We start from the raw sequence: 22,934 nt of genomic DNA, 5'->3' as shown, positions 1-22,934 counted from the left end.
TAACCTCCACTGACTTAATGAAAAAAACAACATGGTGCCAGGGAAAATTCTATCATGGCCACAAGCCCAAAGACATCCATTTTAGGGATATTATATTTCCTGGAACATTTACCTCCTTTTTTCCATAACTCATACACAGGATTTGGGAAGAAATTTTTAAAAAGCATTTTTTTTTTAGTACTGTAAAATAGCAATCGAGGTGCCAACAGAAGTTTCTCTACAATGAGGATTGCCAGGACTAACAAAAAGATAAAGTAACATCTGGCCATTTGCCACTGTGTGAAGGGAGAGAGAAACTAGTAGGCTAATTTCTCCAGTCCCACACAACTTTTCACATTCTCCTTTAAGTAATAAGTCCCAGGCTTCCAGATTTCCTACAAAACTTCAATCCAGGAGTTCCCTTCCTGGCTCAGCAGTTAACGAACCTGACTAGCATCCATGAAGACGTGGGTTTGATCCCTGGCCTTGCTCAGTGGGTTGAGGATCCGGCTTTGCCATGAGCTGTGGTGCAGGTCACAGACATGGTTCGGATCCCTTGTTGCTGTGGCTGTGGCATAGGCTGGTGGCTACAGCTTCGATTTGACCCCTAGCCTGGGAACCTCCATATGCCACAGGTGCAGTCCTAAAAACACCAAAAAAACAAAAACAAAAACAAACCAAAAAAAACCCTTCAATCCTACTAGAATGCCTCTTCAGAGAGCCAGAGTTCATCAACACAGAACAAAGTCTTAATGATGGACGAAACCTCACAAAGAAAGGAAAGGAGGGTATAGCACATCATGGGGAAAACGGGATAAACTGGCCAATGACCATTTCCTCTGAACATCGTCAACACTTCTGTCCATCATGGAGTTTCATGGGCACTGAAATTCTGATCTCTAATATAATTCCAACCGAAAGGAACTAGGACTCTTGAGGCATAATTAATTCCATGTCTTCTGAGAGGGGTAAAAAAAATCACGAGTCTACAAGCACGGAAATAGCATAAAAACGCAAGAATGCTTTCAAAAATGTCAGGGAGAATTCCAAAGAGATAAACAACAGCCTTTTTAAAAGGACCTCCATGGCGTTCGCGCTATGGCACAATGGATCGGCAGCATCTCTCCAATGCCAGGGTGCAGGTTCGATCCTTGGCCTGACACAGTGGGTTAAAGGATGGGATTTGATTCTGGGCTCTGGAACTCCATATGCCACAGGGCAGACAAAAGAGAAAAAATTAAAAATAAATAAAATAAGGACCTCCTATAGACAAGTAGTGACAATGCGTGGACATTTGAAGAAAAAAAATTATAGTAAGTAGATATAAATTTGTTTTGGAAACAGTACTGAAGAAGTGAAAAATATTCAGAAAAAAGCTGAAATGCGAAAAAAAAGAGGTAAAGAATACGGTTAAATTTTTAAAATTTAAATAATAGACTGTCAATATAATTGTACCCTCTAATAAGCCTGCCTCCTTATAAAGTCTAGCTATAAATGCATATTTGTCTGTATATACCAGGAAACTGGTGGGGGTGGGGGGCCTTCTGTGCAAGCCCAAGCTTCTGAACAAAGTCAGCAGTCTAACAAGAATGGGAGGGGGTGCGTGGATGATCAGAACAAGGTCACACAAAGAAACCGAGTAAGAAAAGAATAATCTGTCCTAAAATGATCACACTCCTAGACTAGATCCTTTATCTCAGAGGAAAAAAACTCTAGATGGCCTTCTAATCAGAAGATGCTAAGAAAGCATGCTTAAGTTTGCAATACATTGGCTAGGTCAGGGTAATGACAAGAGGACAATTAAGGAATCCTATTTGAGGAGTTCCAGCTGTGGCACAACAGGATCAGCAGCGTCTTAGGAGCACTGGGACATGGGTTTGATCCTCTGGCCTGGCACAGTGGATTAAAGATCTGGCGCTGCCCAGCTGCAGCTTAGGTCACAACTGCGGCTCGGATTTGGTTCCTGGCCTGTGAGCTCCATATGCCATGGATTGGCCAAAAACAAAAACCAAAAAACCAAAAAACAAGAATCCTGTTCCAGAGGGAAACTACCAGCATGGGAAAAAACTAAGATCTGTATAAATAAAGTGTGCTTCAAAGGCTTTATGAACCTGACAAGTTAAGTTGAACTGCAAAAAAGAAAAAAAAGAACCTAATTAGATCAGAAGCAGCTCAGATTTAAATCATCTTGGGAGAGGCAAGCAGGTCTTCTACCCACTTAAAACTCTCTAGGTTATAACACTGATCCTTGTTTGGCACAAGCAGTCTCAGCAGACATTCACCTCTTTTCCCAGCCTAGTGAGATTTCTAAAACCTCAGAAAGGTATCAAAATGAGAATTAACTGTAATCTTAGGAAGGTTCAGAAAATAAAGAAGTGAATGAAGCGCTATGGTACTGAGAGTTCAGAAAAGTTTAAATAGAAACAGGATAGTAAGGTTTGCAATATTTGTAACTTTGTCTACTGATTGAGGTATCTGAAGTTCAACAGAAGCAGCTGTATTTTTTCCCCCCTTTTCTGGCCGTTCAGTGGCATATGGAGTTTCTGGGCTGGCTGAACTGCAGTTGCAACCTATGCCACAGCTGTGGCAACTCTGGAAAAACCCACTGTACCAGCCTGGAGACTGAACCTGCATCCCAGCACTCCAGAGAGGCCCCCGATTCTGTTGTTCCACAGTGGGAACTCCAAATAATTGTACTTTTAAGCAAAATTATGAGGAAAAAAAGCATGCATGCACATGCATAAGTGTCCTGACAGCACCTATACCCTCAAATGTACCCAAATCTAAAGAGACAGGATATTTTATTGGAAGTACAATTGAGAAAAAGTACTAAGACAACAACACTCTTCATCACAAACTCCTACCTAGCCCCGCCCTCTCCCCCCCTTTTTCGGGCCACACCCACAGCATATGGAAGTTTCCAGGCCAGCAGCTGAACAAGGAACTGTAGCTGCCAGCCTGCACCACAGCCACAGCAAAGTGGGATCCAAGCTGCATCTGCAACCTACACCACAGTTCACAGCAACGCCAGATCCTTAACCCACTGAGTGAGGCCAGGGATCAAACCCATGTCCTCACGGATGATAGTCGGGTTCACTACCACTAAGCCACAGCGGGAACTGCTCCCTAGTCCTTTAGATGCCTCACCACCTTGACTGTCATCACGCTTCCTAAGGCACCTGCATCCGATCTGAGAGAATCTTCCAGTCCCAGACTCCTTACTCCCTCCATCTCTTCCTGCCTCCCTTCCATCCTCTATGCATCTGAACTTCTGGTCCATCAGGTCAAATGCTACTGCCCTTCAAGGCTTCTACCGCTTGCATACACCTTGGTTCACCCCAACATCCACCCTCCTCTCCATTATCACAAAGGATACTTCTCCTCTTGGAGTTCCCGTTGTGGCACAGTGGTTAACAAATCCGACTAGGAACCATGAGGTTGCGGGTTCGGTCCCTGCCCTTGCTCAGTGGGTTAATGATCTGGCGTTGCCGTGAGCTGTGGTGTAGGTTGCAGACGCGGCTCAGATCCCGCGTTGCTGTGGCTCCGGCGTAGGCCGGTGGCTATGGCTCCGATTCGACCCCTAGCCTGGGAACCTCCATATGCCACAGGGGCGGCCCAAGAAATAGCAAAAAGACAAAAACAACAACAACAACAACAAAAAAAAAAACAAAAAAGGATACTTCTCCTCTCAAAGTCCTACTTATCTTCCAGACCAACTCAAATGACACTTCTCACAAGAATCTTTTACAGAACCCCTTATATCAGAATGAATTATTTTTACGTGATGCTATCGGAGCCCTGTGTCCACGCTTCCATGAAAGCATGAACAAGAATGCTGAATCTGCTTACTACTCTCGCCCCTGAAACTGACCTCCTTCAAAAAGCATGTGTCTTAATCATCCTTGCCTTTCCATTACTGAGTATAAGATAGGCAAACACAGAGCATTCTATAAATGCCAGGAAAAGGCAGGTAGGAAGGTTAAATGCAAACTGCTAGAAACAAAATCCAAAATCTGGCTCCTTCGGAGGTTGCTGATATGGCAACTTCTAGGTCAAATGCCTAAAGACAGCAAGACAGGTAGTCCAGAAATGGTCACCTCCTAGAGTTTGTTACAGGTGTGTCCATTTTGTGACAATTCCTAGAGATACACACTGACAACTGTGAACTTTTTATATGTATACCTTAAAACATCTACTTGAAAAAAACAAACTGCTTTGAAGACAATAAATATGAAACCTGTTGAACCAAAGATGGGATATACATGCCAACTCCCTGTCCTCTTGGCTAGAAAATCATATCATGAACTCTCAGTTGTGGAGAAAGTAAAATGCTCAGCCTGTGAATATTTACTACTTTTTAAACTGGAAAAGTAAACTTTAAAAAAATGAATAATGATTGCAATTTGCTTTAAGTTACCTTCTAGGTTCCTACCGAAAATGTACAGAGGAGTTCCCACTATGGCGCAATGGGATCAGAAACATCTTGGGGGCCCTTGGGACACAGGTTCAATGCCTGGCCTGGCACAATGGGTTAAGCATCTGGTGTTGCCATAGGTGCAGCTTAGGTAGCAACTGTGGCTGGGATCTGATCCCTGGCTGGAGAACTCCATCTGCTGCAAGGCTGCCAGAAAGAAAGAAAGAAAAGACAGGCAGGGAGGAAGGAGGGAGGGAGGGAGGGAGGGAGGGTTGGAAGGAAAAAAGAGGGAAGGAAGGAAGGAAGAAAGAAAGAAGGAAAGAAAGAAAGAAAATGCATAGAATAGAGCTTTTAAAAAATTGGCCTACCTTTTACCTTTAGGTTTTGAAAACTAAAATTAAATATCAAGTTCCATAGGCAAACAAAAAATACTTTAGCAAAAAAAAAAAAAAGAGAGAGAGATAATCTACTTTTCCTGAATAAGTTATTTCAAACTAAATGTTAATTACATCAATTCTATCCCCAGACTTTCATGTCTACAACATAAATGTTTTCTAGAGTTTTCTTCCCAAAAATTAAGATCTTGATTTCACATGGTTTGGGTCTTAAAATTGAGGCTCAAGTGAAACAAACAAACACAACCCTGTAAACTAGATTTCCACTGCTTAATACTCAAGGTCCAGCCCGATGGCTGACAGAGAACATGCACTAAAAAAATACTGAATGAATGGGCTATGCATAAACCCAAAATGCTTCTAGAGAGAAGGGTGGCTGGCTAAATGTTGGTACATCCACACAATGGAGTACTATGAAGTTGTAAAAGTAAAAAAAAAAATGAAGATTTCTACAGAGTGATTTCCAGGATACACAGCCATGCAAAAAAAACAAAAAAACAAAAAAACAAACAAACAAAAAAAACCAACAACAACATATAAAACGGTATGTAGAGGATGCTATTCTTCATGAAAGAAAGAAAAGGATATGAAAAAATGTCTGTTCAATTTGTGCCACAAGACAAAGAGGAAGGAAAACACAGAATATGGGATTGAATACCTATGAGGGATAGACAGGACTTGCAGAGAAAGCAGAGAGAAATGGAAATGGGGCAAAAGAAATATGAACATCTCTCTCAGAACATTTTTCTTTTTTGACTGGTCAATCTCAGAACCAAGATAATGTTTCTCATACCCAAAATAAAAATTATGGCAATTACACAGGAGAGGGGGAAACCCAAAACAAAATACTAACGGTAATAAGTGGACCTATATGGGTTATAAATAAAAAGTACACCACCCTGAAGAGGAAGTGACTAAGACAAGGAATAAGCTCAGGAACTTGATAAAACAGCACTTAACTATCTGACAGTGAGAGCAAATACAAAAAGAACTGTGCACGAACACTGTCCCCCTTTACATTTACTTTTCACTTGAATACAGGCTAGCAATTCTGAAACTGCTGTATGTAGACAGACAAACTGGGCAAATAACTACTATACTGGGATGCTAACAGCCAAGCTTTCTTTGGAGACAGAGAAATGTGGAAAGGAGGATGAGCACTACAGCAATGAATTAAAGTCAGAGGGACCAGCATGAACGCATGGTGGTTTTTTCAATACATACAAATGGACGCAGAAATAGCTACAGATGTGTGTGGGTGTACACACACACACACACCTCCCTGCCCTGAGAGGGATATCTATCTCCACTGAGAAGGATAAGAAGTGTAGCCATCCCAGGAGGAATGAGTTTGCCAAGATTCCATTCTTCAAAGGAACTAGAGGCTCCCTGAAGAAACGATGCTTTCCAGGGCTGGGGTAGAGAAAAATACAAGATGCACCTAGAGCATCTTAGGGCACCAGGAAATTCAACATTGCTTACAAATGAATAGAGTCTAGATAAAAGTGGTGGTTGCACAACTACGAATGTACTAAATGCCACTAAACTGGTCACTTTAATATGGCTAATTTTATGGCACATGAATTTCACCTCCAAAAATATGAAAAAAAATAAAAGATGGGACAATGTTGAAGGCACAGAAACCTACTTGAAGGCGCTCCCAACAGCTATTCTGGGACAATTCGAACAACAAAATAATGAACAAGAGGAAAGGATTATAACTCGCAGGACAAAGTAAATATTCATGAATTTGTACTCATATAAAGAAATAAGAAATAAGCAGTAAATGAGGCGGAAGAGCTATCTCTTCCTCTCAGCAGAGTTCCAATTAATAAATGGAGAAGAGATGATGGACACAGAATTTCGTATTTGACAAACAGCACAGTAATAAACTGTTGCAGACAAAAATCATCAATACACATGAAAATTTGTGAGCAAAAGTATGATGAGAAACAGGCTATCTCCTAAGTTTTAAAGATGTTTCCACAAAACACTTATTAATTACAAAGGAAAAAACAAACTTTACAGAGAAGAAACCTGACAGCACTTTAGCCAAGCGATCAGTGAACAGAACCAGTGATAAGACACATCAGCATCTTGCACTTCCTGATATACTCGATGAAGAAGAACACAATGTCATGTCTGTGGTATTCCGATCAAAAATGCATGACCCCAGTCTAAGCACGAGGAACCATCCGACAAACTCATATTAGCTATTCTACAAAATAACTGACCAAATAACCTCAAAAGTGCTGAGGACATAAAGCACATAGGAAGAGTAAGGAAATTTCTCATAATGAAGGAGGCTAGGAAAATGACAACTAAATGCAATGTGGGATCCTGGACTAGATCCCAGAACAGAAGGAGGACATTAATGAAAAAACTGGTGAAATTCAACTAGGGTTTGTAAATTAGTTAACAGTCTTGTATCAAAGTTAATTTTTGGTTTAGAATTGTAGTCTGTGCTTACATAAGCTGTTTATATTAGGGGGCATAAGGGAACTTTGTGTACTATTCTGAAAATTTACTCCACATCTAAAATTATTTCAAAATAAAAAAGTTTAAAAAACATATTATTATTATTATTAAATTTACCTATTTATTCTTTTTTAGCTGCCTCCACCCCCCTCCCAACACTAAAGCCGGAATTTTTCTCTGATACAGCACTCACGTCAACCAAACTTTTAATAGCGCTTGATACAGAGAAGGCACTCAAACATAATTACACAATTTTGGTGAACCAGAACCACAACAGCATGCCCAAATCCTATATTTACTATTAACTTTCTTCACATTCTATTTGAGAGGAAGTTTGCTTCTTCCATAAAGAAAAACTTTTAAAAATCTACAAGCTTTTGTTCCCTGTTTGAGTTTACAGTAAGAGCCACAGCTTTAATAAAATGCTTTATTTAGGGTCTGTATTTTTATACCAAACAGGATATGACATCTGATCTTTTCAGGCACAGAGGCGCTACCTTGCGTGCAGTGTACTGAGAATACTGGGGCCCTGACAGCCCTTCCTCCACCTAGTGAGGCGGTGGTTCCACACCAAGAGAGGCAAGCCATGAGAACCTAAGGCTATGGCTCCTTCCTCTTACCCAGAGCTCAGCTCAGCTCCTAGAGTTGGGGGTACCACCCAGGCAGAAACCTGTCATCTCCCTCCTCCCCCACATCCAGAGCCCTGGCTCAGAAATTTTGCCTGAGGGAGGAAATCAGGCCATAAAACAAATAGCTCCCACGGGAACCAGCTTTGTTTGCAGCAGAGCATGGAGGAGTTTAAACTCAGAGCCCTCTGAAAAACAGTGGAGGTTGCAGAGAAGGGAATTGGGAGAACCATGTATCTAAGGAAGAGGCAGTTTACCCTGCAGGTGTTTGTGAACCAAGGAAAGTGACAGCCCCGAGGAACCTTCCTGGGTGAGAAATATCAAACACTGAGGCCAGAAACAGTTTCTTCAGGGGAACTACAATTTGATTGGTTTGTGGCAGTATTTATGCTCCAGTGCATTGTTGTAAACAAAGGAACAATCAGCCAGCAATTAGTGTAGTGGTCACTGGAAGAGTGGAAGAGAACCATCCCAGAATGAACGTGGAATACCCAAAACGCCTGTGTGCGGAGTTCCCATCGTGGCCCAGTGGTTAACAAATCCAACTAGGAACCATGAGGTTGGGGGTTCGGCCCCTGCCCTTGCTCAGTGGGTTAACGATCCGGCGTTGCCGTGAGCTGTGGTGTAGGTTGCAGATGCGGCTCGGATCCTGCGTTGCTGTGGCTCTGGCATAGGCCGGTGGCTGCAGCTCCGATTCGACCCCTAGCCTGGGAACCTCCATATGCCACGGGAGGGGCCCAAGAAATGGCAAAAAGACAAAAAAACAAAAAATGAAAAAAAAAAAAAACCGCCTGTGTGCCCACCCCTCCCAGGAGCAAAAATAGAAACTTAACCTTGAGGAGGTAAGAAGGTCAGACTCACTAAAATAATCTAGCCTGTCACTAAACAAATAAGGAAGCAAATAAACAAGCACCAGGGTGGAGAGAGGGCAGGACCTAATGTTGCTAAAACACATTACCTAAAATGTCCAGTTTCAAAAAAAAATATTGTAAGACATGCAAAGATAAAGACCCACACGCCAGAAAAACAGCAGGCAGCAGAAACTGTCTCTGAGTACAACTAGACATAGGTTTTAACGGGTAAATATTTCAAAGCAGTCATGAGAAACAGAACTAAAGAAAAGCTTCACTAAAGACGTAAAGGAAGGTATGGCAATGTTCCAACAAAAAAAGACTATCAGGAAACAGAAATTTTAAGAAAGAACCAAACAGAAATTACGGAGTTGAAAAGGACAATAACAGAATTTTTTAAAAACTCCCTAGAGGGCTTCAACAAATTTGAACTGGCAAAAGAAAAGAATAAGCAAACTTAAAGACAGATCAATAGAGATTACATAAAGTGATGACAGAGGGGAAAAAAAAAAATTCTTCTTCAGAGAAATTTGGGCTACCATAAAGAATATCATCCTCCATAAAATGGGTATACCAGCAGGAGAGGAGAGAAAGGTTAAAAAAAATACTTGAAGAAACGAGGACTGAATACTCCCCCAAATTACTAAAAAACAAAAACCTACACATCTAGAAAGCAGGACCCACAAAAGGACACATCATCATAAAAAGGATGAAAGTAAAATGCAAGAAAATGTTGAAAGCAGCAAGAGAAAAATGATGCATCACTTCATTTACAAGGGGAACCCCAATAAGATTAAGAGGCAACTTCTCAAAAGAAATACCTGAGGCCAGAGGCAATGGGATAACACAAAATGCTATAAAACAAAAAACAAACAAAAAAAACAAACTCTGCCAAGCAGGAATCCTGCATCCAGGAGAGGTATTTTTCAAAAATGACAGTAAAATATGTACATTCCAAGATAAGCAAAAATGGTCAGAATTCATTAGTAGCAGACTTGTCTTATAAGAAACACTAAAGGAATTTCATCAGGCTGTAAACAAGTGACCCTAGTGATTCAAATCCACACAAACAGCATCAGTAACTAGATAATTATAACAGACGCCATTCATGCACATTTTTCTCCTTTATTTCAACTGATTTAAAAATAAATTTTAGGAGTTCCTGCTATGGTGCAGCAGGTTAAGGATCTGGTGTTGTTTCCACGTTGGCACAGGTTCAATATCCGGCCTGGCAGAGGAGGTTAGGTATCCAGCATTGCCATAGCTGTGGCAGAGGTTGCAGCTTTGACTTGGATTCACTCCCTGGCCTGGGAACTTCAATATGCTACAGGTGCAGCCAAGAGAGAACAATTAAATTATTTAATTAATTTTATAAAATGATAGGTACAAAATATATTGTTGAATCTGTAACACATTGAAATGTAATATATTTGCTAATACCATCCCCCAAAAAGGTAGGTGGGAATAAAGCTGTAGTGCACTAAGGAAATAATAACAGGTGGTAGAGTAATAATTATAACAATGTATTGTTAGGTTTGTAACATTATAAGGAAATAATAACAGGTGGTAGAGTAATAATTATAACAATATTGTTAGGTTTGTAACATTAGAAGATGTCACATGTAATAACAGCAGTGCCACAATATAAGGGAGAAAGGGAACAGTGCTCTCTACAGGAGAAACATTTCTACGAATTACTGGAATTAACTAGTATAAACTGAAAGCTGATTCTGATAAGCTGAAATTTACATGGTAAACCCTGGAATAATTACTAAGGAAAACCTCAAAAAATAGTGAAAAAAGTAATTCATGAAATTGAAATGCAACATTGAAAATAATCAGTGCAAAAACATAAAGGAAGAATACAGGAACAAAAAGGCATGAGACATGAAAGACAAAAAGGAAGATGGCAGATGTAAATCAAACTATATCAATATCATTAAACATAAGCAGATAGACAGTGCAATCAAAAGGCAGACACTGTCAGGCTGGATTTTAAAAAAGCATGATCTAGCTGCCTCGTTAGCGCAGTAGGTAGTGCATCGGTCTCATAAAAAAGCATGATCCAACTACTTGTCATTTTTAAGAGACACACTCGACTTAAATACATAAATAGACTGAAGGAAAAGTATGGAAGAAGATCTATCAAGTCTTAGAAACCACAGGAAAGCTAGAGTTAGCTATACTAACATCAGACAAAACAGACTTTAAAACAAAAGAATGCAACTAGAGAAAAAAGGGGAAATTTTAATTATTATAAACATGTATGCACCAATGACAGAACACCAAAATACATGAAGCAACAACTGACAGAGAGCTGAAGAGAGAAACAGACAATTCTACAATAATAACTGGTGACTTAAATACTCCACTGTCAATAGTGTGTAGAACAACTAGACCAAAAGTCGACAAGGAAATAGGAAACCTGAATAACACCATGAACTAGCTGGAGCTGACAGACATCAATAGGACACTCCACCCAAAAGCAAAAGAATGTCCATCCTTTTCAAGTGGACATGGAACACTCAACAGGAATGGACCATGTGCTAAGTCATAAAACAAATACAAATAAATGTAAAGGGATAGAAATGACGCAAAGTATGTCTTCTAAGCACAATGGAATAGAATGAAAAATCAGTAACAGGAAAAAATAATGGGAGAAAACATTTGACTGAATCTAACACTTTCATTACAAAAACACTCAGCAAGCTAGGAATAGAAGGAAACTTCCTTTACCTGAAAAAGGACATCTACTAAAAGCCACTTAAATGTAAAAGCAGTAGTGTCTATATTAATCTATCTGAGGGTATCACATGCTTTCACATGCACCTTCCCCTGCTGGCTCTTGAGCTTCCTAAAGGTATTAAGTTTCTTCTTCATTTTTATATTCATAGCATATAATATATAGCCTATAACACAGTGCTAGGCACAGGATAAGTACTTGAAAGGGACTCATGAATGAATGAAAAATATAAACTATTAGTCCAGCAACGCCCATGATTATGGAAACTCTACTTTTAATATAAAAAGCAGAGCATGTGCTTTATGAGTATCTAAGAATTAAACATCTGAAATGAGGTTGGCTCTGGAAAATCCTGGCTGTCTGACTGCCAGAATGAACTAGAAAGAATCCAAATGCTGAGCCGTTAGAGTGGTTACATAAACGATGACATTAAAGCACAGGGGATTTTACATAAGCACCACAGGAGACCTCGGTTGATACCTGAAAGAGTCTGGACAAAAAACTGAGCAGAAACACAGAGCAGTAGAGTATGCGCAAGACGACAGAACCATTCAAAGAGTGATAATCAAAGAGGCTTTTTGTGTATCTAATACCACAAGATTCTAAAGACAACACACACACACACACACACAAATAATGCTTATAATGTCTTTATCTAAGAAAAAAAGATAAATGGAATGGGAGGTTCCAAAAGTTTTAATCCCTTAAATAAGACACAGTTTAAAAGGGTCAAGTTTCTCTGTTACCATAGCTCTCTGAATAGATAAATTTCCTGATAAGAAAAAAATCCATATACTCTTCCTATGGTCATTTCTCTCATACCCTAAGTAGACTTTTAAGGCCAGTCATCTGTTCTGTTCATGTCAGGGACAAGTAATAGTTCTCCATTTTTTGTTGTTTGGCCACACTCACAGCATGCAGAAGTTCCCCAGCTGGGCCAGGGATTGAACCTGTGCCACAGCAGCAACCTGAACCACAGCAGTGACAGTGCCAGATCCATAATTCATTGCACTACCAGGGAACTCTGACAAGTAATAGTTTGATTAACTACTCAAAATGCTTCTTAAATAAGTTGTCCCCTTTTGGAACAATTAAAAAATCTAAGATGTATATATTTGTCTGCGAAGAAGGAAAGTCTTTAACAGGTTTTTCATTCATTCTTCCCCAAAGAGTTCCTTCCAAAATTAGAGCCCAACTCAGAGAAAAAGAGAAAAAGAATACAGTATTTGCTCAATACACAGAGCATGTTTTTCTACCAATATCAGATTATATTACACACACACAAAGAAAAAAACTGTTATAAATACATCATTTGTTACCTTCATACAAGTCAATAAAATAAGGCTAGCAATAGCACCTTCAAATAACCAGGTGACAAGAACTCTAAAATACCAAATATAAACCTCCATTCTTCCTGCCAACAATGCTCCTTAAATTAACATAAGGAAAGGAGACATAAAAAGGAAGGGTAGGAATTTACTGCAAATATTTTCTCTTCAAAAAAGCCAACTGCATTGTTCTTGAATGTGGTTCCAATCACTAAACAAATAACATTCCTTAAAAAAAACAGTTTAATAGTCTAAACAAAATTAATTTAAATTAAAAAAATTTTTCAAATCCAAATTCCATCTCACCCACTTCATAAATACCTTTGCCTAAAGAGCAATCTGTCAACACATGTGGTTTAAATCATTAACTACACAGCACCTAATCATTAGTATAATCAGCATGTAAATTTCTCGAAGGCACTGATTGTGTCCTTTTAAGTGTTTTGTACAACATCCGGTGCAAGGAAGCTTATTAAACATTTATGATGTTTAATAATAAGAAATAAAATGCCCAAACAAAAGTCTTTATTATTCAACTTGGCTGCCGCTTATAATATAAACCACTGATGAGCATGTTTCTCTGAGTGCAATTACAAGAAATCCACAACAAAACAAAGCCCATTCAAATCAGAAAGTCTGCCTCCTCTGTCCAAGAATACTGTTTCATTTTTGTGTCAGAAAGAAACTGGCAGGCTGCCAGCAGATAGCATGCAACATGCAGACTGCAGGGGCATTTAACTTAGGCACTGGTGCACACTTGACAAAGCAAAAACCTAGGACATTCCAGGCACATTTTTGGAGATATTTTCCTTACCTTTCCCATTTTGCCACGTGGTATACCAAGATAAAGTAAGGAACGAAGTGATAAATGCTAAAACAGTGGCTACAGTTCCATTTCGGAGCCTCATCTCATTTCACCATCACTGGTTCAAATGTTTATGATGATAACCAAGACTGTTTCTTTTTATCTTGAAGTCAACTGAATCCAGCTCTCCTGGCTCTAGGCCAATCAAAACCATCAATAGGAGAGCTTCATTTCAGATGCTGGGCAGAATTAAATCTGGCAGCCACACCATCCACAATTACTAGTCAGGATTGTCGTACAGTCTTCATAGGTGGATGTCTCAGGCTTCTTTCTTCCTATTCAGGGGGAAGAGAGAAAGAAAAACTTGCTTGATGCAAAATATTGGTTTCTTCATTTATGAGTCACTGTAATAAACAGATTTTTGGCTGGGCGAAACGGACTCATTTAATATATGAGAATGATATGGTTGTTTTCCTCCAGAGCAAAAAGCTTCCAACTATACACTCTCCTTGGCTTGGTCTGATCTGTAGAGTTAAAGGTCTCGTTATTTATGCAAAGGGGAAGTGCTGAGGCTCATTAAATAATAAGCCACAGATTCCAAGCTGAGAACTCTATAAAGATCACTCAGTGGATCCCTTGTGACATCATCTTCACTTTCCTCAATCCTTTTACTGCACAATAAGTAAATACTTAATATTTTCAAATTGTTCAAGAAAACTGACAGACTACAATTTTCAAGGGTCAAAAGCCGTAGATCCTAGACGCAGCTCCATCATTACCTATGTGACTTCGGGCATGTCACTTATCTCAGCCTTGTGGTTTCACCCCCCTCCCCCCGAAATGACATCATTACCCGTGCTGGCTCCTCTGGTTCTCATAATGAATAAAAAGGTTATGGTTATGGAGTTCCCGTAGTGGAGCAGAGGAAACGAATCCAATTAAGAACCATGACGGTACGGGCCTCGATCCCTGGCCTTGCTCAGTAGGTTAAGGATCCAGCATTGCTAAGCTGGGATGTAGGTCACAGACGAGGCTCAGATCCTGCATTGCTGTGGCTGTGGTGTTCACTGCCAGCTGTATCTCCGATTTGACCCCTAGCCTGGGAACCTCCATATGCAGTGGGTGCGGCCCTAAAAAGCAAAAAAAAAAAAAAAAAAGTCACAGTCATGATGCCTATTGGTCATCATCATAAAATAGACGTAGTTTTCCCAATGATTAACCCTACCACCACCACCACGCCGGCTGTAAACTGGGACTATTTAGGCATTTAGAAAATGCAACAATGCAACACTAGAACCCAGGATATATCACTTAACATTGCTTTAACTCAGGAAATCTGGAGATCACCTCCCAGCCAGCAAAGCTGTTCAGAAAACGGAATGAAACCAAGTCCTTAACAGTACTTAAACACAGTCACCCAGCACATAACAGGTTCTCAATAAATGTGAACTGTATTAACAAGCCAAACCAAACAAACCAAGCCAAAAAACCCTGCATCCAGCCACTCACTACCAGTTCAGGCGGCTCTGTACACAGCCACTCCCAGTTATTCTCATTCCCTCGGGGCAAGTCAGGCACTCTGAGATGTGCATTGATTCCTGGTGGCCTCAGGGGGACCGTGAGATGGACTTGGCAATACATTAAGTGACACTTCGGAGGGGTGCCTTAATGCACCTCCAAAACGGCCTGCTGGGAAGCCTAGGGACAATTCCCACTGGTGAAGAGTGTGGCTGATTAAAGGGGCCATTTGTAGACAATTCAGAAACTACTCTCTTAGCTGGTTTGTAAAAGTGAACGTTGCTAGAAACCTCCACTAGTGAAAAAAGATCACCAGGGCATAAGATTCATAATAGTCATGAGAGACACTCCTACTCAGTGAGCGTTTCCTGTGTCCCTCACAGGTTCTAAAGCTTCACAAACTCCCATGAAGCAGGCATTGCTCACCCTGTTTTACACACAAGGAAGTGAATGAACCCAGAGACAGAAACCTGATTTGCATGACTCTAAAGTCCAAGCGCCCATCTCCCATCCTTTGCCTCTTAAACTAGGCCGCCTGCAGGGGGCCCCACAAAGAGAAGCGAGGGCCAGGGATGCTCCAAGCCTCAGGTTACACTAGCGAACCTTCCCTGGGTGCTACCTTCGCCCAGCAGTTTAAGTATGAATTCAAAAAAAAAATTTCTACTTTCTGACGAACATGGATCTATGACAGAATAAACTGCAAAATGCACAGGAAATGTCAAATTTCAGCTTAAAGCTTTAAACGGATTTCTCACTTCCTGTACCCTCGCCTAGGCTACCCCCTCCCCCCACTCTTACCCAGGCAGTCTGTTAATTTTCCTTGGCCAGCAGCTCTGTGGAATATTCTAGAAGCACGGCCTTCCCCCTACTTTCTTGCTTCCCCTTACTCTCCGCAAACATGGAACTCCAAAGACAGTCTCACATTCAAGTTAAGACTGCTTTCTAAAGCCAAAGTTATCCACCTTTTAATAAGCCTGTGTCTACCATCTTCATGGCGAAATCCTGGAATTTCAACTCAATTCCATAAAGTGCCTAATGTATTGTCGTACCTCAATAAGCACTCAATAATGACTGATTATAAAAAGAGAAGGGATAACACAGTGGATTAGGTAACGAAGAATTTTAATCCTGTTGTGGCATCATATTACAATGCATATAACTTTCTGTTGCTCTATCCTTAGCCCTACCTGTACTACAAGAAGGGTTTTGTCCTGGTAAAAGATCTTCAAGTATATGGGTTATCAGAGTAAACAGTCAATCAATAATCATGGGGAAGTAGAGAAGCAGAGACTCATAAAGGAAAGGATATTGTGAAATAGGTTTATTTAATACAAATAAGTCCCATAAGATAAAATGCAGTATAAATGGGGAAAGAAACAAGTAAAAGTAAATGAACTCTTCTACAATCAAAGTAGACTCTAGATTACGACTGATAACATGTGAAAAGCAAAAGGAATAATAAATATTGGATCCAGGAAGTTCGTCATTTCTGGTTTGAAAAAAAATACTTATAAGGAACTCAACTAACCAATAAAACCTGAAATTCTGCAAGAAAAATATGACAGCATTTTGCTCGGTAAGAATGTCATCCATCATACATTTTTAATTAGGGTTTCCACACTAATGAAGTTTAACTGCACATACACGTGAAGATTCCAGACATGAGCAAAACCAAGGATCTCCATGCTCTCAAACCAGGAGGTGGTGTTCCCAGGCTGGACAAACAAGAGCCCTCTAAATTGACTGACAACCTAAAGCAACAGAAGTAACCCATGTGTATTTTCTTAATCAGTGTCCACACTTGTAAAATTTTTAGTCTACCACCTTACCACTCTAAGACTATCACTTAACACATTTGAATCCTTAACAACAAAAAAGGGCAGTGGCTAAAGTTACGGATCATCTTTCCATCTTGACAAAGATGAACAAAACTTTCAACTCTAGATCTCAGACTGAAAAATCTGTTTTACTAACAGCCCTTTAAGGGCAGCGGTCCTACGTAATCTTTGATTTTAAAGTGTTCGCTGAAATATTCAATATGTTCTATGGCTGAAAACCCTTGACATATTGCTTAGTTACCATCCTATAGACGGAGGTGCCTGAAGAAGGTGCCATCATGAAATCCAGATGTTAGTCCTGTAACTTTATACATCTCAATTATATTAAAATTCATTGGTTTTACATTTATAAAAGGATTTATATTTTCGTTAATACAGCTTACATAACTTCATCGTCCTGTCCGTTTTCAGATTGACACTTGGGGGCTAAAGAAACCTTTGTTAGGATAACTTGTTTTATGAAGCAATTGTTTTTAAAAAAGTTCATAAAAAGAAATATCAACCATTAAACGCGTATAAGTCACTTCTAAAATTCAAACAAACGACGCTGTCATTCTCTTTCATCAGAAGTCGCTCGGCAGCAAAAGCACAACAGCAAAATATACGGAAAGCCGTGAGAACACACTCCGCGCCGGCTTATATTTCACAATTTAGATGGTAAAGCTATGAACCGACTCCTGAAAAACACACGCTGCGAGACATAAAAAAAGCGGGCGCTCAAGTGGTCTGACTGCCAGCTCATAAAACACGCCTTCGTGATGTCACCTGGTACACTCGGTGCAATCACCCGGACTCAACCCGGGGGTCCCGCCTGCAGCTTCCTTGTTAAGAGGGAACTGAGGCCTGAGGACTGGGGGTGCACTTGCACCGCGGACCCGCAGGTCTCCACTTGGTAGAAAAATTCGCTGGGACGATGCACACCTCAACCCCTGGGAGCAGCCCCTGCCCTGCGCCCCCTCCGCCTCGCCCCCGCCCCACCTGCCCCGCGGCCCAGAACGCCGCGGACTCAGGAATGGGCGTGCGCCCTGGGGCAGCGGGTCCCGAGGGCAGCTCTCCCTTCTCCTCTGCAACCTCCCAAAGCCTTGCCCCCTTTGCTCCACTTTGCCCCAAAGTCGAGGAGCCCCGCCGCGCCGGGGGAGCGCCGAGATCGCACCAGGCGCCCAGCCGGCCACCGGGAGAGCGCGGTACCGAAGGGCTGCGGCTGCGGTGGCGGCGGCAGAGCCGGGCTGACCGCGCGCCCAGGGCGGCCCGGCCCGCGCCCCACCCCGAGGCCCTGCCAGCCCGCGCCCCGAGCCGGCCCCGCAGCAGCCGGACGCGCGCGAGCTCCGGCCGGGCCGTGGCGCCGGCGGCTCCGTTACCAGCAGGTGGATCTCCCGCTACTCGGCGCCCCAGAGCCGGGCAGTCGGCACCGCCCCTCAATCCCGTGCCCTCCGCGCAGACGCCTTGCGCCCCCACCTCGAGGCTGCCCGCGCGCCGCCGCTGCCACCGCCGCAAGCCCCTCACCCGCCGCCGACGCTGCCAGTTCTGCCGCGGCCGCCGCCAAGGCTGCTGTGGCCGCCGCCGCCGCCGCTGCCCGGCGCCCCGCCTCCCCGCGTGGCTCCGCCCCGCCGCTGGAGCGCAGCGGCCCCCGCGCCCAGCCCCGCCCGCGACCCCGCCAGCCATTGGCCGCCAGTGCTGCGGGCCGGCCGCCGGGCGCCCCCAAGCGGCGGAGCCGCCAGCCCGTGGCCCGCCCGGCTGTCATTTAGGGGTGCCCTCTCGCAGCCGGTATCTTTCCGGTGAAATCCCTCTGCTTCATTTTATGTCACCGCGGGGTCTGAGGTGGCGTGGTCCCGGGTTCTGGGCGCTTGGCTTCACCTGGTCGCCACATCTGGCTTTAATCCTCCCGGGCGTGTGCGCGGAGGCTGCTCAGGCTGCCAACAAAAGGCCCTGGGGAGACGCGGGCCTCCTCCTGGCGCGCCACTGGGCCACCCGGGGGCCCCAGGCCCTTCTCCAGCTGGGGGTCCAGTCCCCGACCGTCCTGCCTGGGCAGCTTTCAGAGCTTCTGAGGCCCCGCGGGTCCAGACTTCTCACGGACTGTCTCCGGCCCTGGCGACATCCCCAGCGACAGGCATCATTAACCTCAGTTTACTGATGGAAGGACGAGGAGACAGGGACTAAGGGAGAAGGACTAGCTCAAGAAAAAAAATAACTAAGATCTAAGTGCAGATCGTTTGGATGCTAATATATCTTATTTTCCCACCATACCGTGTCGTTCTGCCCCTTTCCCCTGAGCCCCATGTGCTAATCTATCACCGTTTCATAAAGTTGGATGGAGATTAGCTTCGGAACCAAATAGGTCATCATATATAGAAAGCTTGAGCGGTCCGCTCCTGTCGTTCTTAGTGTCTGTATGTACTATGACTCGGGTTAGTAACTGGCCTGAGGGCTAGATTTCCTGTATTCTATGACAAAGACATATTTTAGTAGCAAGTTGGCAACAATTTTATGACCAGATGAAAGCAATAAAGGCTGAACCCCCTTCTCGGATACCACCTTTGATACACTGTTTCATAGATCTTGCCTGAATTATCTCCTGGGAAAGGAAACCCCTAGGCCTTGTTATGCAATATCCTTAATGACAAAGAAGCAATGTCCTTGCAGATAACGAAAGCACTACCTTTGACAAAGCCACATCCACAAGATTGGCCAAAAGACCCAATAGCCCATGTAGCCACTATCCCCATTCTAGAGGAGAAACTGGAGGCCTTAAGAGATGAATAGTACAAATAGTAATAAAATACTGACACAAATAGTAATTTAGTCACTAGTCAATGATCCAACCAGAATTCAACCCAGGTCTGTTTGACTCCAGAGTTCCTGCCCCATTCTACAATACCTATCTGCCTACACCTTCAGCAATTGACAAAATCTTGTTGAGCGGCTCAGCAGTAACAAACCCAACTGGTATCCATGAAGACGCAGGTTCAATCCCTGGCCTCGCTCAGTGGGTTAAGGATCCGGTGTTGCCATGAGCAGTGGTGTAGGTTGCAGACACGGCTCGGATCCCGCATTGCCGTGGCTGTGGTGTAGGCCGGCAGCTACAGCTCTGATTAGACCCCTAGTCTGGGAACCTCCATATGCCACAGGTGCAGCCACCCCCACAACAACAACAACAACAAAACCCAAAGATGTGCTTCTCTCCATTTCTTTTTCCCTCTCAGTGAGGGAAGGAAAGGAAAGCCTTCACCAATACTCTATAAGCAGAGGCATATATCAGAAAGAAAGGAAAGCTGCAAAGGACAAGCTTCAACTACCCACTCAATGGGCTTATTCAGGAAGACGGCAAATTCCCTCTGGACAAGGGTTGTGGCCTACTGGCAACAAAAGACAAAAAGCAGGAGAAACACAACTGCCTTCCTTTGGGGGCTTTCTTGATAGGTTGTGGCTACCCCATCTGGCAGCAGAAGAGCAGGTTTTGGAAGAATCTGGTGATACATTTAAACTTGTCACAAACCAGTCACATTTTAGTTTTGGAAAGTCTGGACTTCAGTTCGTTGTCCTAAGAAATTGGAATAGCATGGGATCAATGCCAGGGTATGGGCTGGAAGGGACTGATCATTCACCCTCACTTTGCAGAGTATACCATCCTGGATTTTCCAACTACATCCATGGGACTTGTTTCATAAAAAATCAAAGGCGTGCCAGACCCTACTGAGTTCCACCTAGTTTGTCTCTTTTTTATCTTTTCCATGGTGATTCTCTATCTCTGTTATTCCCTTGTTGGGTCTGCTCTACTGTAGCTTCTCTTTCTGTCTTTTCCTGGCTGTTAAATTCACACAATCAGGGGGAGCCGGGGTTGGGGGTGGGGGTGGGGTTCTTAGGCAAGAAATACTTAGGCAAGAAATTCTGCCTGTTACTACACCACTCTGTATTCTGCTCCCAACAAAACTGCAACATGGTGGCTATTGTTTGCACAAACATATTCTGAGTGCCTACGATGTGCTCATAGACTCATGGGAGAGGTGGGTAAGGGATTAGATCACAGGACAATGCCATAAGTTCATGGTACCAGGACAGGTGATAGGATAAGACCCTCAATCAGACTCTCAGGGTGGGGAAGGCTCCTGGGTGTGATGTCTGACCTAAAAGCAGGGTACACACTGGAAGCGAATCTTTTCCTTTTGTCACTTTGATGGGGAGTAGTTGTTGGTGGGGCTATACCTAGAGCAATCAACTTCTAGGAACTATGAAATCAAACACAGCATCTTTCATTCTTTGCTGCTGTGGTCCCCTCCATGCATGAACAATCAAACTTGCATCATTTATGAGTGTGGATAAATGCTGATTCTGGTTTCTTAGCTACTGGCTCCAGTGGCATTGTTTTTTTCAACTGTAAAGGCTTCAAGAAGAAATGCCTCAGGAGCTTCTTCCCAGCTTTTAAAAAATGACTCCCAGAGAGGCAAAAGAAGCCTTCCCATTTTACTTGATAAGCAGTGCGCTCTATCCTTTTGGTCTAGAGGCTGTAGTTGAACTAGAACTATGGAGGTAAGAGCTTATTAACTCTTTGTTAGCTGCAGAGTGTTTCAGACACCATGTACACAGTATTTCTGTTGTGTAACAGACAGGGCACAGGAAGTCCAAGAAATTAATGGGTGAATTCAAATAGAACCAGCTACTACATTTAATTTTTAACTCTAGGTGGACACAAAGGTTTATCCAGATGAAGGGCAGCAGAGAGATACATTATCATTTTTTCCTTTTTTGGCTGCCCCTTGGCATGTGCAGTTCCTGGGCCAGGAATCAGATCCGAGCTGTAATTGCAACCTAAGCCACAGCTGTAGCAACAACATTGGATTCTTAACCCACTGTGCCGGGCAAGGGATCGAACCTGCGTCCCAGTGCTCCCAAGACACCATCAATCCCATTGTGCCACAGCAGGAACTCCAAGGGCTAAATTATTCTCTCTTTTTCACAGTTTCTCCCCATACCTTCACTCATCTCTTTGTGAGAGAATCGTTGAAAGATGCCTTTCTGGGAGTTCCCTGGTGGCCTAGTGGTTAAGGATCCAGTATTGTCACTGCTGTGGTTCGGGTTCAATCCCTGGCCTGGGAACTTCTGCATGCCAAGGATGCAGCAAAAAAAAAAAAAAAAAAAAAAGCCTTTAAATGCCTTTCCTATTCATTCATGTTCACACTGTTGGGTAGATGCAAGTATCTGTTTGTTCAGACAAAAGCCAGGCTATGTGGTTACATGATTATGGAATCATAAGACCTTACCACACTGAAGTGTTGTGGCCAATGGTGTTTATATATGTGTATAGGACACTGCAAAAAAAAAAGAAAGAAAAAAAAAGTGTTTTCAAGAAAATCCCAAAAGGGAATTCAACTACCTAACTGGGAACAGATGCCCTCGGTAGTGCCACGTAGTAGGAAGTTCAGGAGGCTTGGAGAGCCCCACTCTTTCCTTCTAAATGACTTAGCCACACTGTTAAACCCAACTCACTGGTTTCATTCTATTCAATGTATACTCCAAAGGCAGGATGGATGAGAACTGTGTGCCAGAGAATCGCAGAGCCTTGGGAATTTTTTTTTCTTCCTCTGTGAATGTGATACTTGAAAAGATGCTGGATCCACAGCCCTGCATCTGAAATACACCCATGCATGAAACCAATTTGAGCAGATCAACTGTGCTACTCCATCAATACGTTTCAAACAGGATCAGGAGTTCCCGTCATGGTGCGGTGGTTAACGAATCCAACTAGGAACCATGAGGTGGGTTCAATCCCTGTTCTTGCTCAGTGGGTTAAGGATCCAGCATCGCCGTGAGCTGTGGGGTAGGTTGCTGTGGCTCTGGCATCGGCCAGCGGCTATAGCTCCAATTAGACCCCTAGCCTGGGAACGTCCATATGCCGCGGGAAGCGGCCCTAGAAAGGACAAAAAAACAGAAAACAAACAAACAAACAAAAACAGGATCAAAAACC

The 22,934-nt window shown here is 42.8% G+C and overlaps 1 protein-coding gene across 2 annotated transcripts in view; it reads right to left on the bottom strand.

The window, feature by feature from the left end:
* MGAT4A (alpha-1,3-mannosyl-glycoprotein 4-beta-N-acetylglucosaminyltransferase A) overlaps nt 1-18,536 on the bottom strand; it is a 104,169-nt gene extending 85,633 nt beyond the window's left edge. Inside the window, exons 1-2 of one of the 2 annotated variants that reach the window (XM_047781480.1) lie at nt 18,479-18,536; nt 13,629-13,954 (exon numbers count right to left, since the gene is read on the bottom strand). In XM_047781480.1, coding sequence (XP_047637436.1) covers nt 13,629-13,722 — 94 coding nt within the window. In that variant the 5' untranslated portion in view covers nt 13,723-13,954; nt 18,479-18,536. Of the gene's footprint in view, nt 1-13,628; nt 13,955-18,430 lie in introns of both variants that reach the window. The other variant, XM_047781479.1, reaches the window with a different exon arrangement.
* Nucleotides 18,537-22,934: the final 4,398 nt, after the last annotated feature.

The sequence above is a fragment of the Phacochoerus africanus genome, chromosome 5 (genome assembly GCF_016906955.1).
Source record: "Phacochoerus africanus isolate WHEZ1 chromosome 5, ROS_Pafr_v1, whole genome shotgun sequence".
Lineage (NCBI taxonomy): Eukaryota > Metazoa > Chordata > Mammalia > Artiodactyla > Suidae > Phacochoerus > Phacochoerus africanus.
Note: the sequence above shows the minus strand (reverse complement) of the source record. Positions and strands in the feature narration are given on the sequence as shown.